At 37.9% G+C, this 17,514-nt stretch overlaps 1 protein-coding gene across 11 annotated transcripts in view; it reads left to right on the forward strand.

Moving 5' to 3' along the window:
• The window catches only part of MADD (MAP kinase activating death domain), a 65,367-nt gene that overhangs the window by 31,226 nt on the left and 16,627 nt on the right, over nucleotides 1–17,514 (forward strand). For 6 of the 11 annotated variants that reach the window (XM_072336998.1, XM_072336997.1, XM_072337002.1 and 3 more), the window contains 11 exons: nucleotides 361–547; nucleotides 722–872; nucleotides 2,051–2,257; nucleotides 6,849–6,902; nucleotides 9,977–10,074; nucleotides 10,408–10,491; nucleotides 13,033–13,191; nucleotides 14,945–15,053; nucleotides 15,569–15,631; nucleotides 16,010–16,130; nucleotides 17,230–17,335. In XM_072336998.1, the coding sequence (XP_072193099.1) occupies nucleotides 361–547; nucleotides 722–872; nucleotides 2,051–2,257; nucleotides 6,849–6,902; nucleotides 9,977–10,074; nucleotides 10,408–10,491; nucleotides 13,033–13,191; nucleotides 14,945–15,053; nucleotides 15,569–15,631; nucleotides 16,010–16,130; nucleotides 17,230–17,335 (1,339 nt within the window). The remainder of the gene's footprint in view (nucleotides 1–360; nucleotides 548–721; nucleotides 873–2,050; nucleotides 2,258–6,848; nucleotides 6,903–9,976; nucleotides 10,075–10,407; nucleotides 10,492–13,032; nucleotides 13,192–14,944; nucleotides 15,054–15,568; nucleotides 15,632–16,009; nucleotides 16,131–17,229; nucleotides 17,336–17,514) is intronic. The other 5 variants (XM_072336999.1, XM_072337004.1, XM_072337000.1 and 2 more) reach the window with 2 other exon arrangements.

Raw genomic sequence — 17,514 nt, forward strand, 5'->3', positions numbered from 1 at the left:
GTGCTGTGAGTACAAGGAAAATCTACAGATATGATCAAGTAGCCATGGGAGAAGGTTGAAGCTCATAGTCTTTATATGGATTCAGAGCAGTGCTCTGAAGGTGGATAGTACAGTGATAGCTATGTGGACTCGAGAAAGAGCTAATTACAGCTTGTGATAGAAAACAAGGGACAAACAAAAATGTTTGATGCTGCAGCCATAGAACAGTGCTGATTACATGAGCAGTTGTTAGCAGAAAATCTAGCATGATTTGAGGTTTTTGTTGACTTAGCTTTGTTTGGAAATACCTTTGTGTCTGACCTGGTCAAGATAAAAAGCAGACTAACTCATTCCACCTTGTTTCCTTTCTAAATCCATCAGTGAGAACCAGCAATTCCTGAAGGAGGTGGTACACAATGTTCTTGATGGGCAAGGTGTTGGCTGGCTGAACATGAAGAGAGTCCGACGTCTGCTGGAGAGTGAGCAGCTCCGTGTCTTTGTACTAAGCAAGCTAAATCGCACGATCCAGTCGGAAGAAGATGCTCAGCAGGATATCATACAGGATGTGGTCAGTGCTAAATTCTGCAGGCTCCTCGTACCTACTTAATGCTTAGGTTCAGTTCATGGAGGATTTTTGTAAAATTGCATCTTACAGGCTGATATTACAGCAGTTTTGGAATGTGTGTTCTTGAATGACTTTCTTACTTGAGAAATATTGGCACTAATTGGATTTTTGTTGCAGGAGATCAGCCGCAAAGTTTATAAAGGCATGCTGGACTTGCTAAAGTGTACTGTGTTGAGCCTGGAGCAGTCGTACGCGAATGCTGGCCTGGGTGGCATGGCCAGTGTTTTTGGCCTTCTAGAAATAGCACATACTCACTACTACAACAAAGGTAAGAAAAATGTTGGCTGCATTACGCAGTGATTCTTGTAGTGCTAGGTGATCTTGGAAAACAAAATCTTTTTTAGGTAATACCTCTTCAATTTTTCACTTTTTCTTAAAGTTTTATTCTTAATGCAAAGTAAGAAAATTCATGTGTAAGGAAAATGAGTAAAAGATGACAGAAGGTCACCTCTCTGCTTTCTATCCAACTCAGCTTTTCACTGTCTGAGATCATTGCTATTTCAGTGTAGCAGAGAAGTAACTGCTTAACACTACTGTTGGCTTCTGGATTGCTTGCATCAGGGATTTTGTGAGTTGGCTTAGATGTCCTGTGGACTTGAGATGTTCTTAGCCAATCACTGTTAAGTTGCTAAGGAAGGTAAGGAAGAAAAGTTGAGCTGGCATATGAGTTCAAGATATGGGTATCTTGGTAATTATAGGCCTGACGCTAATTCTAAAGATAATTATGAAATTGTTGATGCAAAACTCAGTGGCAAGTCAGGTGTGAACTTCCCAGTGCTTACTCTGTGTATCAACATTTGGAGAGGCGAGGGAGGCATGTATGCCTTGGAATATATGTTTGGGTTGCAGAGGTAAGTCAGTAACAAAAAACAGGTGCTGTGGTGCTTCCAGTTGTGATCATCTGAAAAAGACCTACATAGAATTGGAGGAACACCTTTTCTCTGAAACAAGTCTTGTCTGTTGCATGTTAGACGTTGATAATTTTCTGTAATTATCTGTATGGAAAGGTATTGCTGCTAGCAGAAATACTGGTCAAAGGTATTACGAAGCCTGTGGTATGACAGATTTAAGTCATTTGGATATGGCATTTTTATTCTAAGCTTCATCAGTTATTGGAACAATTTGTGCAAGATTGCAAAAGTTTACTACTCACTGGAAGCCTAATTTTGAGTATCCTGTTCTGAAAGTTTTACTGTAATTCAAATTTTGCAGTTTGATACAGAGAAACAATCCAAACTGCCTTTGGGGACAAATGATTATACAGAGTCTCAAACAATGACAGATGAGGCCTGCTCTCTCATTTCTTTTTTCCTTTTACCTTGTTTTTTGGTCCTTTTTTCTTTGTTAGTTGTTTTTATTGTTTGTTTATGGGTGGGTTTGTCTGTTTGTTTGAGTTTTGTTTTTCTTTTTGTTGTTTTGGCAACACTTTGTTCTTTCTCTTTAAAGAACCAGAAAAGAGAAAACGAAGCCCAACGGATGGATCTGTCACTCCAGTTGGCAAAGATCCTGCATCATCTCCAAGAGTGGAGCCAAAACCTGCCATGCAGCTGCCAGTACCGCAGCTGATGCCGAAGGCACCAAGCCCTACAGGGAAAGGGCTAAGGGAGTTTGATACAAGGAGTCTAAAGGAAGAAAATTTTATTGCTTCCATTGGTGTGTATTGAAATGCATGTGAAGTGCAGGAGGGGCTTCTATTTTGGCATTAGGGTCTATTTGCATTGTCTCCATTTAACACGATACATTTGCTGCTGTAACATGCCTCATTTACACCATAGATACCAAGGAACAATCATAAGTGTTTTAACTTGCTCTTGGATAAATTATCCAGAGCAGTTTTCTCCAGAAGCTTTCTAATCTTAATTGTTTCTGAATATCATTGCACTTCAGACAGCCTTCACTTTTGCTGTAATTTATGTTTTTAAGTAGCAGAAAATGGCAAAAAGGGAAATGAGGCCAGCAGGACTTTGGAAGGGGCTACTGTGGAAAAGACTACATGGAACAGAAGTTTTTTAATTATTGCTCACTATGTCTGTATTACTTAGATTGCATCTTGATAGAATTGGGACTCAGGAGCCATTGTTTGTTAAGTAATTAAAGCTGCCAAAAAGGTTTAAATTGTAGTGTTACAGTTTCAGTGAGCAGGACTGATGGATCTTCCTTCTAAGCAAAGTCTTAAGAGTGCCTGTCCTTCTAAACAGCATCTGCTAGGCTGCTCAGTAGAAATTTTCTTACTCTTATGCCATAGGTGGAATAGTTTTTGCCTATATCTGGGGAAAAGAAGGTGAACTTTAAATTGTTTTAGCTAAAAGGAATTAAAAAGGGATTAAAATAGATTAAAAAGAAAAAAAGGAAAAAAAAAATGGACAAAAGATTTAGGTTGGATCCAATCTCCTACAGATTGAAAGCAAGATATTTAGACCATCAACATGTGAGGAAAATCCTTCACTGACTCAAAAAATATGTCATGTTACATTTTAGACCATTTCATTTTATTTTTCATCGTGTGGAAGCAGTGCTCGTAGGAGGTTCTACTTCCAGTAAGTGACACAAAATAAGGCAATGTATACACTGGATAGTTGTTTGGCAGAAAGGGTTCGGACATTCTTTCTTACACTTTATGTGCTTTATATATACTTACAATTGCAGACTATCTGCTATTAAATCCTCCTGAACTGATACTGATCGCCTCTGATTTGGTTTGCCTTCTTGTTTCAAGAAGTAATCTATGGAGGCAAATGCCCAGAAACTGGTCTTAGACTTTATTTGGAAGTCTGTCATGAAGCTGTAAGATTCAAATTTCCAGCATTCCATTTTATTTTGCTCTGGGGTACTTAATTGATTTTCTTTTCTGTAGAATAGTTACAAGAAGGTACGATTCTTATGCCATTAAGAACAAAGCAGACTGTAGGCCACCATTCTTTTCAAGAATGAAGAGATCTTAGATTGGCTTGCTCAGACTTCTGCTTTCTTTCAGATGAGATTAAAACTTAATAGAAGCAGAAATCGTAGGGACCGGACTGTCCATGTTTATGAAGCTTTATAAGAAGTCCTTTGCAAAAGAAGTATTACTTAATATGTTCTGTTAATGCTGTTGCTAGAATATTAGCCTTAAGCAATTCAGTGTTCAAGAACAGGCAACTTTAATTCTTCATGGTAGTTCTGATGGTTTCCACTTTTCTTCTATGAAATTAGATTACAAGAAAGATACAGTTTCACCAAATCTGCTCAAAGTTCAAAAGAGTTTCTCTTTTTTTTCTGATGCTTTCTTATCTGACTGGGTTTATCTGTCACCGAGAGCCATGAAAGGGTATGCAAATCAATATCTATAAAAACAAGGGTAGCATCTGTGTTCATCTGGTTCTTGGGATCTAAAAGTAAAAGAAATTCCTCTTGTGTTCCACGACAGTCATTTAAAGTGGCTTGCTTATTGCACTTCCTTTTTGTTTGCTTAAGAAAGCTTCTGTGTAAGCTAACACTTGAAGTTCAGGACCAGAGTTGGTCATGGCTGGACAGAATTATTTCTGAACTGAATTGCAGGCTTTCCTCACTCAAACTAACTTGTTTAGGGAGGAAACATCTGGTAAACATTTACATATTGCTAAGAAGGCAGTAGTCCTGAGCACCCTGCCGTCATTTTGTCCTGCTTTGAGTGGGAATGTTCTACAAGATGATCTCCAAATGTTCCAACCTTGGCAGTTCCTTGATTCAGTGAAATATGGAAAGCCTTTATTTATTCATTTACAGTCTCAGGTTATAAATATAGAACTGAAGTTGTCAATCTGTTGGTATTGTGTGGACAAAATGCAAGTTGGGGTTGCTACTCTTTCAGCCTAGTCCGAAACAGGAAATAACAGAATGTAAAGAATGTGATCAGCTTGACAGGATAAAATCATGTAGAACACTGCAATAACTGTGCATACAGTACTCGTTAATGTGGCAGTTAAACTGGATCTCAGTAGCTGAATCTGCGTAGTTTTCTTGTACTACAGGAACCATGGTCAGGAGGTTCACTGTGTTTTCAGAAGTTCAGGGTTGATGTGTTCCTGCTTGAGTCCCTTTTCTTATTCACTTTTCAATAAGGTGCTGGGCACATTGGAAGTATATAGGATACTCCATTATAAATGGTAAAGGCTGTTGATATTCAGTATTCTTATTTCTGAGGGGAAGGTTGACAAATTTTGTCAGTTGAGGACCAATCTTTGCTTTTATTCAATGTCTGATTGCTCAGTTAAGAAATTTGTTGTGAATGTGATGCTTCTGATTCTTTCCAAAGAGATCACCAATTTTGTGCATGCTTCCAGGGTTCTTGGTCATCTTCATTGTGTTGAGCTTTCTGTTTGGACACTGATGGCCTTAAAGTTGATAGCCAGTAGTTCCCCCCTTTATGTTAGTGGTAGGTTTGGTTTTACTGCATGCTTGTATGAAACATTGAAAATCTCAGTATTGACTGAAACCATATTGTAAAACTGACTGAAATCATAGATGTAGTATTTTGTGCCTTGTAAGTTTGTGGTGTTTTCTTCTCTTTTACAGAGCAGGTAAGAGTAAAATGCTGTCTTTAATACACTAAGATCCAGTATAGACTTTCAAACATTCCTATGATGTAGATTAGACTTTGAAACAGAGTAATTCTAATGATGGATTAGCAGGCAAATTAGCTAAGTCATTTATTGCTAAGTACTGTAGCTTTCAGCCTGATGGTTTTTAGTTTAAAACCATACAGTCTGAGAATTCAAGAAACCAGATGTCAGTGCATGTTCAGCTAGGTAAGCCTACAGGATGCTGTTTGGATTCATAAGTTATTTTCTCATTCGTCTGTGTGGTTATGAAAGTTGAAGGAATATCCATCAATCATGTATCAGATGTAGATATCAATTGGCTAGCAGGCATCTTTCTATTTCTTCTCCCTTGCTGAAGTTACCTTTCTTGTGATAACATTTAAAGATGGTAGTCTGAAGCCTTACTCCACAGCTATAACACTATGTGTTTTTTATTATTTTCAGTAGGTATTTTTCTAAATACATTTTTTAGAGGCTGCTTTACCTTAATTTCTGTCATCTACAGGGTAGCATGGATTCCTGACATGCTTTCAGTGGCCTCTTAGGTTCAGGAAGTTTCCTTGAAGAGCAGCTTCAAGGAAACATTGTGCTGTTTATTTCCTTCCCTTCATGACTTTTCTGGGAGTTATCTGCCCCTGTGTAACAGTTCCAGCTTTAACCATGCATGAGAAAGGGTGTAGTGCCTTGCATTCAAACTTAGTTCAACATGCCAGCTTGTAATGTTTCCTTTGCCAGTGGGCCAACACCTGCAATGACCTGTTTTTTCTGAGCACGATTACATTTCAGAGAGCTGAGGAGCACGAGTGCTAGAAAGGTTCAAGTGTTTCATCATTAATTTTTCTTAGGGTTAAGCTTCAAATGAAGGAAGTGCATATAGACTCCAGACTTTTTTTTCCCCTTTATCTTTGTATTTTGTCTCCCTATGGAATCCTTTCGCTGGGAGTGTTGTGACTGCAGGAGAATTCTGAAAGCTGACATTAAGCTTCATTTTTATTCATTTATTTTTATCTTGCTCATTTTTCTTCTGTTTTCCTTTCTTCATAACCTGATGTGAAGAAATGGATGAACAGAAGTTCTGCTTTTAATGTGTAGGACTTGTTTATAGGCAGAGCCATGCATTTGTTGAGAGTACAGTCAGGTCAAAAGTAACTTGTACTTGTGAACTTTGTGATATATTTCAATATATAATTTTGGTGAAATATTGTGTTGACCTACAGTTTAGGTTTTCTTGGGATTGCTGCTGCTGTTTTTGTGCCTTTTCCTTTCAATGAAACAAACTAGAAATGTGAAAATGTTGCTGTTAATTAGAACTATTGTGATGCCTACGTTTTGGAAGATGAAATATCTGACAGTCTTAAAGGCCTTTCTCAGGAAAGGTAACGAATTGCATCGTATGTGTTCATAACAGCTGTTTTTGCTCAGTTGATTCTGTATGAAATCATCTCTTAACTTTTAAATTCTGTAAATGAGAGATGATACAGTTCTCAAATACCCTAACATGGATTTCTTGTGAATTGGTATTAACTAACCCTGCACCCAGTAGTTGTCATCAACTTCTATTCTTATATTTTTATCCGAGATGAAGAGGGTGGGATTTTTGTTTCAACCTTTTTCCCCATTTTCACCTGTCTGACTGGCTGTTGACTCTTTCTCTTTCTCTCCCGCTTTCAATGCATCTTGGGTAGAATTGTGGAACAAGCACCAGGAAATGAAAAAGCAAAAATCTTTGGAAAAAACGAGTAAGGAAATAAATAATAAAACATAGAAAACTGACTCCCACAGCCTCCCCCATAACTGCCAACTCCCCAGATGCAGGGTGAGCTTGCATCTATGGCACACAGTTTTTTTACCCACAAGAACAAAATTAGGTAAAAGACTAAGTCTATCCAGAAAGCTTGCTTTATAGAGGAGTCCAAACAGATCTGTTTGCTCTGGGGAAATTCTGTTCAAATGTTTCATCTTTTTTTATTTCTTTCTTTTCTTTCCTTGAATGTTACCTTCTACAAAAACAAAAAAGAAAAAAGAGGAATTACACCATATTAGATATATACAGAAGGATTTCAAGGCATTCCAACTCGTTACTTAAATACCAGTCTTGCTTAACAAGTCTTTGCCATAAATGTATAGTTCGATTGAACATTACTGCAATGAAAAATTCCCCATCTTTCAAATCCTGGGATGGCGAATGTTCTTACCTGACTAAGAACAGTTTCTGACTACAGTCAGTCTGCAACAAAGAAGTAATTTAGAGGGGGAGAGAGAAGGTGTATGTGAAGAATTGTTATTTAGTGATGGCTCTAAATGAAAGTCCTCTTAAATTCCTTAATAATAAGGAATCAACAAGATTATACCACATTAAAGGAAGAGTAAAGTGATCCGAGGCTGTTTACAGAATCTAAGTACAAGTCTAAATCTACATTAGTGTTAACATCTGTTGAAATATTCATACGTGTTATCTGCAGTTACAGTACCAGGTTTTGCTGGTTTGGTTATCACTGTTATAAACAGGGGCATAGGGCATAAGGACAAACACAATTTATAATAACCTTGATGTGAGAGGTGTTTTTTAACTATGAGTGTAGTGTCTGCTTTGCAGAGCTAATGCCCTTTTAACAGACTGAAGTTTGGAACAGACTAATAGTTAATATGCATAGGTGAAAATTCCCAATGTTCTGGTTAGGGCTGGATTTCCTGTGTTTCAGATGCTTCAGTTAAATACTTCAGTTAAGTGCTTGCAGCATCTGGAGTCTTTTCAGAGTGAAAGGGGCAAGTGGGGGCACCTCTGCAGTGCAACATACTACATTGGAGACTTGAATTGCTTTCTGCTGTGCAAGGAGTGTGTGCACAACTGGCACAGCATGTGCACACACATACTATTCCAGGTTGGGCCCTTCAGTTAGGTTCCTATGTTGGAGGAAATAAATCTTTTTGTTGTGGTTTTTGTTGTTTTTATTTAAATGTGAAGCAGGTACACAACTCTGTGAACAGTGGAAGGGGAAGTTCCTAAGTGCCTGTGAAGTGACAATAACATGATTGTGGTTATTGTGCTTCTTAAAATCAGCTGTTATTATTGCCCATAGTTGTCAAGCACCTGAACTGCATCAGTCAGTTTCACTTGCTTTGAAAATCAAATTGCTAGAAATACATCTGAAGTATGTGTTGGGATAGGGAACAGATTACTTTGCTTAAAGCATATGTAGTATGGTATTCCTGTTGTACTAATGAGACACAAAACCTTTTAGTGCAGCATTGTTCAGGATGGGAAACAGTGGCTGTTTGAATGGCTGGAAATAGACTTCTAGAAGTGAATAATATATATTTCAGTATAAAATAAAACTTCAAATTCCATAAATGATGTTTTTAGTTTACTTTTCAACTCTGAATTTTTCTTTGATGGTAGTCTTCACAATCTGATTTGCAGTAACTAGGGCATAAGGTTTTATAGGCAGACTGCTATAATAAATGAGGAACATTTATCTAAAATATTTCACTTGGACAGTTTGAGTAGAAAGTTAGTACAGTCTGCACAGCCCGCTTATGGCTTTGCTGTTCATGAGTTTACATACCATCTCAAGCTCACTGCCACAAATCTTTGTATATTATCCTTCTCTCTCACTCTCTCCTCCCTTGCCTTTTTCTTTTCCTTTTCACTGTCTTGCCCTCTCTAACGTTGCATATAATACAGACATGTTCATGATTCCCAGGATGTTGTGATTAGTGATTATAAGAGATTGTGGAACTGTTTGCATAGAGATACTGGATATATTCACAGATATGTAATATACCTATTCCAGCTGCTGATCGTGTCTTCCTTTTACTGAATAGTTGGCAGATATGGATATGGCAGAGGTGTTGCAATCTCTTCCCCTTTCTGAGACTAGTGATAATCTGTGTACAGTCTGTAACACATTCTTTTCCTGCCTCATTACTTACTTTCATGCAGTGCTTATCCAAATTTCTTTTCAGGCTCTACTGTCCATCATTCTCTTTTCCTTCTGCCATCTCATCAAAGGACAATAGATGATGTGATTCCAGATCTGCATGGGAAATAGAACATGAAGTTCTGTCTTTTTTTTTTTTTTTTTTTTTTTTTTTTTTTGTATTGTTTTGGTTTTATTTTGTTTATTCAGTTGGGTGGGTTTATGAATGCATGACTTAAGGCTTGTTGTTTCTCTCACTACTGACCTATACGATTGCCAACTCTGGAGAGCCATTTGTTACATAATTGGCAAATGTTATGAAGTACAGCATCATACAAGCTTCTTCCTTGATATTCTTACTGATGTAACACCAATTATCACTAATTATGTTCTTGAGAAGTGTTGCCTTGTTATTACCTGGATAGTTGCTGAGGTCAACTCTATCCAACAAACTCAATTCAAGACATTCAGCAAATTAGCTGTTCTAAAAGGGATAGTGACCTCAAGCTACTAAGTATCCTTTATTTTTTCCAAGAATTAAGTAGGTGGCTTCCTAGAGTTGAATGGCAACTGCTCTGCATGTATTACTGTAACTGGAAGCTACTTGACCTTTGTATGTCTTCTTTTCTCTTGAGTGACTAACAAAGGTACTATTAAATGATAGTCACTGTTGTGCTGTGCCTTTGGAATATCTGAAATTCAAAGAATGGCAGATGTATTCTGCTGCCCTTGCTGCTAACAGTACCAAGAAATAATAATTAAAAAAAACCAAAACCACACAAGAACAAGAATGTAACTTTGTTTTCTTGATACTGTTCCTGCTTTCGGTCACCTGCCTTCTGCTATATTGTTTTTTCTTGATAAAATAATGATTCACTTTTTCCTTTGCACAGGGCCAGAAGGTGCAAAACATTTTGATTTGGGAGAAACAGATGAGAAAAAATCCCAAATCAGTGCAGACAGCGGCCTCAGTTTGACCTCAGGTTCTCAGGTCAGTGGCTCCTTTGCTTGGTTAATTTATGTGATAAGATAGAAGATTCTTCTATCTGTTGCTTAACTGTGGGAAACTTGTACAGTTTAAGATTTCTTGAAAGGCTCATCTAGAAAAATTTCTTCTTCCCTTAGGATACTAGTCATTAACTCGTTTAGTTATAAAACCCCATTACCTTTTTGACTTGCAGTCAGTAGTTTCTATTTATCTGGCTTAATCAGTCAAGGAAGCATATCACATGTGGTTTAAGATCCCAATGGAATGGGAAGCGGTGGGTATTTTTTTAAAGTGATCAAAACTAAACCTTTCTTTCCTTCATGTCTTTGATTGCAGAAGAGTGATTTTGACTCTGTTCCCTGTGGAGGACCATCAGTTATGGTTCGAAGTACCAGCCAGGATTCTGAAGTTAGCACAGTGGTAGGATATACCCAAAGTGAAATCTTGATGTGATTCATTTCTTGGTAAAGTGAAGAGCATTTCATGCCTATGTTTTGTGTACAGTATGATTGCTTACTATCACAGACACCATGTACTGTCTCTATGATGTTGTCTGTGTCCAGAGCCTCTGAGTGGGTAGCAAACGCATATCTGATGGAGTATGCATACTGTATACTAGCAGATTGCATCTGTCATATGATACTCGTTGCTTTTATGTATTCCTACATGTTGGTGTATTTATGAAACTGGCAATCCTTTTATAAATATGACTTAGTTTTTATAAATTATCTCAAAAGACAAAATAGATTCCTTAATGCATTAAAAGCAAGAAAAAAAAATTTGATGTATTACCTTAAGCCACTTGAACCACGTGCAAATATGTCTGCTTCTTCTGATCAGCTGTAGGGCCTAGAATAATAAGGAATAAGAATGCATTCAGTGAAAAAGACTTCTCCCTGCTGCATATTATCTGATACAGGATATTTCAAGGAACTTTTGTTTTCATTTTTGGTTTTTCTTTTAAGCTGCTGCATACCTGTGAATATCTAGTTTTCCATAATCCCTTCCCAGCTTGTAACAGGAACAGTACTTTGTCTTCCTCTGTTGGATGTAGAAATTATTCTCTGTGGTATGTAGCTCCAGGGAGAAAAGGAGTCTAGGAGAGCTGGTTGATGTTCAAGGATCTACTCTTACACACTCAAGAAGGTTCCATCACAACAAACTGGAAATCAAGCAAAGACAGCACATGGCCCGTATAAATAATCAAGGAACTCCTAACTGAACCTGAAGCATAAAACAGAAATGCTTAGGAGGTGGAAGAAGGGGCAGGTGACCCAGGAGGAATATACACTTGCTGTACCATCTTGCAAGGGTATAGTCTGGAAAGCCTAGGTGGACCTGAGAGAAAATCTGAGAGGGAAAACATGGGCCTATTACTTAATTGGGCAGGGAAACTGATAGCAAATGGAAGTCTGGGATACTCAGTGCCTATTTTACCTTAGTCTTTACCAGTAAAACTAGCCATTAGTAATTCCAGCCCATGACATCTGAAAAAGCCTGGAGTTGGAGCAAGGAAGACTTAATTCATTGGTGGAGAGGACTAAGCTGGCAAGTACTTAAACTGGATATATATTAATCCGTGGGGCTTAATGGTTTCCAGCCATAAGCATTGAGGAATTGACTGATGCTGTTGTCTCTGAGCAATCATGGCATAGAATAGGAAATAATACAAGAATGGTGGTGTAATAGAGAGCCAAAGGTTATCTATAGGAAAAACCTCACCAATTCTGATGTCTTCAATCTAGATGGAAAATGCCAAGGCTGGTCACCCAAACTCCACAAAGGAGTGATCTCCTAAAGAGATACTGTCGTTGTGGTGGTCAGCCTTTAAATGAAGTCTAGGAGCAGTGGAGTCAGGCTCCATCCCTTCAGGGAGCACAGGGGAATTACCTTCACCTGTGCTCCCACAGCTGACCCAGCACTCACCTCAGCTGGTTAATCAGAGGGTCAGGCTCTGATTACCAATTTCCTATACACATGGTGTTGAGAGATGTTCCTAAGGAGGAAGGTAGAGCAAGTATCACTCCTGCCTTCAAAAAGGCAAGCAAGAAGATAGGGGGCCTACAGTCTGGCCAGCATTTCAGACCCTGGAAAGAAAGTGGAGAAAAATCTCCTGTAAAGCATTTCCACATGCATGAAAGACAAGAAGACAAATGAAAGTAGGCAGCATGGATTTACAGAGGGGCAGTTATGCTTAGCTGAGCTGTTAACCTCAGACAGTAGGATAACTAGTTTAGTGTATGAGGGGAGAGTAGTGGATATTGTTTACCGCAACTTTAGCAGGATGTCCAGTCCTGGGTTCTCAATACAAGAGCAATTTCACTGAAGTCAGTCCAGCATAGAACAACAAAGATGATTAAGAGACTTGAGCATCTTTCATATGAGGAGAGACTGGGAGAGTTGGGACTCCAAAGAAGGCAAAGCACAGAGGGGGTTCTTATCAATGTGTGTAAATCCTAAACAGGAGGAGGTGCAGACAATGGAGTCAGACTCTTCTCAGCAGTAACCACAGCCAGAACAAGAGATGATGAACACAAAAATTAAAGCATAGGAAATTCCATCTGAACAGAAGATACTTAAAATAAAAATTATTGTCAGAGTAGTAAAACACTGGAATAGCTCACCCAGAGAGGTTATAGAATAATTATGCATGGAAATTTTCAAAACCTCTCTGGACATGGTTCTTAGCAACATCCTCTAGCTGACCTTGCTTGAGCTGAGGGGATGTAACAGATCACAGATCGTAACAGATCTGTTCCAAGCTAAACACTTCTGGGATTTTCTTAAGGACTCTTTCACTGGACTTGGAGTGAGAATAGTATCACTGAAAAAGGAAAGATAAGAGTGGCCTTCAGTTGTACCATTTATTATTTTATGCTGTGAGAAAAAAAAAAACAAAAAACTTTTGCTGTCTACACTGTCTTGAATACTGAGGAGTAACAGCTTTATCTTTCTCCATAGGTTAGTAACAGCTCTGGGGAGACGCTAGGAGCGGACAGTGACTTGAGTAGCAATGCTGGTGATGGCCCAAGTGTGGAAAATGGAAGCAATCTGACAGGATCCAGGGGCACTGTGTCAGACAGTGAAATTGAGACAAACTCTGCTACTAGCTCTATTTTTGTAAGAACGATGCACACCTTACTTTATTTTAAAATTTCTATATGTGTGATGTTAGTGTGTATTTGATTCTCTTTGAAGGATTAATCAACAATGATTTACAATATCAAAATACTAAATTTTTGATAGATCTATGTGCCTTTCTTCATATCCTGTGCAATACTTGGTTCTTTGAGTATAGTAGATTTGTGTTCCACATCACATTGTAGGCTCTAGCAATCTTTAATTCCACCCTTGCTCAATGTTACTCTCAACAAAACTGATGTTTAATTCCCCTTCAGAAGCAAACAAAAAAAGTCAAAGGGCACTGTCTGACTTCAACTGGAAGGAACCAATAGTCTGTTTGCTAGGAGCAGCTCTTTGATACAGAAAAGTGATGAGCCCATGATGATGTAGTTCTTCTGTTTTTTAAAAACATTAATGTTATCTGAAGTTTAATCACAGCTTTTAAATATGTTTTCTTAACTGGAGGATATGTATGCAGTAAAATGCAAATGCTCTTAAAGCATATTTTGTTTTTAAAGTTTTTGACTATTGGTATAACCTCTTAATATACAACTTGCAAAAAAACCAATCATATAATTTACTTAAGTCAGAACATCATCCACGTGTGACAACAACATGCAGTATCTAAACATTGGTCTGATTGCATTTGTTGTTATAATCCTAGCTGAACTGAAAATTCCCTTACCTGGCATTTACTTCAGATTTTAAACAACAACCATAATTGTAGTACTTCACTGCAGGTTTCTCTTGAGAGCATGAAAATGGTGCTTGTAAGGGGGAATGATGCAAAGATGGTAACAGATATACAAAGGATTATTTATAAGGAAAAACTTACCAATATGGAAGCCTTCACTGGGAAACACTGAGGCAATCACCACCAGGGAGCAATCTCCAAGAAAAGCTGCCTTAGTGGTGGTCAGCCCTTAAATGGGGTCTAGAGGAGGTGGAGTCAAGCTGCACCCCTTCTGGAAGCACAGCTACATTACTCTCACCTGTGCTCCCACAGCTGACCCAACTCTTGCCTCAGCTGATTAATCAATGTGATTACCAATTTCCCGTGCAGTGTAACATTGGCTTATTTAGTTGAAAGATCTTCTCAGTTACTGAAGAGTTAGACTTTATGTGGGGGTGGGGGGGAGAACCCACATAAAAACATCACAAAAAAAAAAAAGAAAATCAATTTCTCTGCATTTTTTATAGTTTTACTTGATTAATGAAATTAAACAAAGTTTGAGACACTTCTGCAAAGTGCAAAGAAGTGATGTGCAATGAACGAATGAATGTCAGGTATTATAAACATAGTTTACTTGGTGATAGAGAAATAGATGGGTAACTTTGTCATTGTGGTTCCTGCTGACAGTCCCAGCATACAGTTCTTCTGACCAGGTGATATGTAGTAATTTGCTAAATGTTAGTAAGTTTACTGAGTGCTTCCTAAGTGTGGGAAATGTTTACTGTTAGAACATAGATAAACTTCTGCTTAAGTGTGAAATGTAGAGGATAATGGAAGAGGTTTAACTGTTCTTTCCTTTGGTCTGGGGTTTGCATTTTTTTCTTTTGTCTGTCTGGATTCCAGACTTTTAAATATATTAACTTCATGTTTTTACAAAGTAACTTCATTTTTTTTGGAAATGTTTGTGGGAGAAGCGTGTGTGAAATATAACTTGCAGATTGTTAAGTGCTGCAGTATATTGCAAGGAACAGCCCTGCAGGTTGTAGTGATGTCTGACACCTTGTATTTTATTTTCAGGCAAAGTCTCATAACTTGAAGCAGAATGTAAAGGAGAACAAGGGCAGTACTCCAGGGAAAGGTCCAGAGGATGGGAACCAGCGTGTCTATCTCTATGAAGGACTTCTAGGTAAGCTTCTTTTGGGGGAGCAAGGGGATCTCTTAGACTGAAGCTGGAGTCACGTCTGGGGCAGACTGGAGTTTTTAACTACCACCTGTTGTAATTGCTGGCAGAACAGGAGAGTCAGCTAGGACATTTATAGTAAAGCAAAGGATTTGCTGGGGGGAAGGAGTAAGTGAAGATGGGTGGGTGGTGTAGTTTCCATTACATGTAGTTTTTTCAAGGCAGTTGTTCTTAAATAAGAATAGTCTGAAGGAAGATAGAAGGAACTCAGCTATGCGTGGAAAGCCACAATCTATTGCTGATCTTTTAAGAAAAGTTCCTTCAGTTTAAGTCTTTGAATAAAAGGCTACTAAACTCTAAAGTTTAATGGCATTAGAGTGTGTATGCCTGAATTAACAGTATATTGTTTTAGTGTTTTTTTTTTTAATGTATTTTACCTGGACTTGCTGTTAATCAAGAGCTCTTTCTTCCTGTTTTTCATCCTTTCTATTTATTCTTACTACCTGCTTGGAATGATACAGGTAGGGATAAAGGATCTGTCTGGGACCAGTTAGAGGATGCTGCAATGGAAACCTTCTCTATGAGTAATAGTCTCATCTTTCCTCTTCTCTGTGTGTTTGCCATGATCTGTGTTTGTGTGAGATATTCCTGTTGCTTTAAAAAGTGTTATTAATATGTAGAAGAAAGTATATTTCTTAAGGAACAGGGATAAGAGATTCTTTTGTATAATGTTTTCAAAAGATTATGCCATGAATTAGAATGAGCAATGTGTCTTGTCTTTAATTTTACACTTTTTCTCCATTGTGATTTTGTTTGTGATTTAAAAGTTACTTTTTTTTTTTTTTTTTTTTTCTTTTTTAATATGGATTATTTGTGTGTTGGCTTGTCATACTTTCAAAATACGGGGGGAAAAAAGGGAAATTGACTGGAATAAATACTCAATTTTTATATGTACTTCCTAGGCAAAGAGCGCTCAACATTGTGGGACCAGATGCAGTTCTGGGAAGATGCCTTTTTGGATGCTGTGATGTTAGAGAGAGAAGGAATGGGGATGGATCAGGGACCCCAGGAGATGATTGACAGGTAAAGTTTTTAGCATCCCTTTTTCTTTTCTCATTATTTCACCTGGGGCTGACATAATAGAAAGAATATTCTTTTAGTCCTCTTGCATGTGTTATTTTGTCACTTTTTAAGCTTTAGTACTGTTACTGCCTATTCCAAAATGAGCCTTTTGGCTCTGTGCTTGTCAGCATCTCCCGCTGCTAAAATACTATCTTCAGTTGTCATGTGTCTCTTTTACCACTCATGGAGAGGTGGTATTTTTGGAGAAATGAGTAATGGTAAATATGATCATGCTATGGAATAGGCTTAAATGGTAATAAAATAAAGGATTTCTTTGTTGAGACGTGTGTATTCCAGAACAAAGGGATATACCAGTATTTGGGGAAAAATTAAATATCTTCAGAAAGTGTACAAAATTATAAATAGGCACTTTTATGGTTTGTAGTACAAAAAAAACAAAAATCAGGAAAACAGCACAGTGAGAAAATAACTCTATAAAAACACGTGTGACTACTTAATGCTAATTCTAAGCTGTCTTTACTGCCTACTGTTATTTTTTTTTCTCAGCCCTATTAAAATCTGATCATTCTCGGCTTTGTACCACCTGCGTCTGTGCCATCGATAGCCATACTATCTTGTAACATTAGCTCTTTAGCCAGAATAGCCAGAAGTAATCAGTGGGTTGCTGGATGGTGGAAAAAAATAAGCATTTTGGAATCTGTCTATTGGAATAAGAGATGACCCGCACACTTCTATCATGACTAAAGTGCAGCTGCATAGCAGAAGCAAAGCTCTAAAGAGGAAAACTCTTGTAGTGATTTATATGTTCCCCTTCTAGCACTTGTCATGAAGGTGCAACTGTGGAAGAGGGAGTGGATAAGACCAGTGGGCTGCTGAGAACTTCCCACTGAGCATAGCTTAGTTGCTTGAACTAAACAATTAATGAATATGTAATTAACAAACATATCATTATACTGGAGAACGTCCATTTGGCTTAGTGTTTTTGAGGATTTCATTTGCCATACACTTTTTATAAGTAGTGTTCTATCCCCTGCTGGTCCTGTAGTGAATTGGATGAAAAATGCCAATGAGTCTACTTCACAACTAACTATTCTTGCAGGTATCTCTCCCTGGGAGAACATGATCGAAAGCGTTTGGAGGATGATGAAGACCGTTTATTGGCTACACTGCTACATAATATGATTGCTTATATGCTTATGATAAAGGTGAGGGTTTGTTGGTTTTTTTTATAGATCACTGCTTATATTAAACCAGTGTATTCTGGTGGTGTTGTCTTGAAACCAATATAGTGTAACGTAATGTTTTGAAATATCTGATCTTAATGAGGAAATTGTTTTAGAACTTGGAGATCTTTTGAGGTTTGTTGTCTTAGCTTAAGCAGTTT

Source organism: Excalfactoria chinensis, chromosome 5 (genome assembly GCF_039878825.1).
Source record: "Excalfactoria chinensis isolate bCotChi1 chromosome 5, bCotChi1.hap2, whole genome shotgun sequence".
Taxonomy (NCBI): domain Eukaryota; kingdom Metazoa; phylum Chordata; class Aves; order Galliformes; family Phasianidae; genus Excalfactoria; species Excalfactoria chinensis.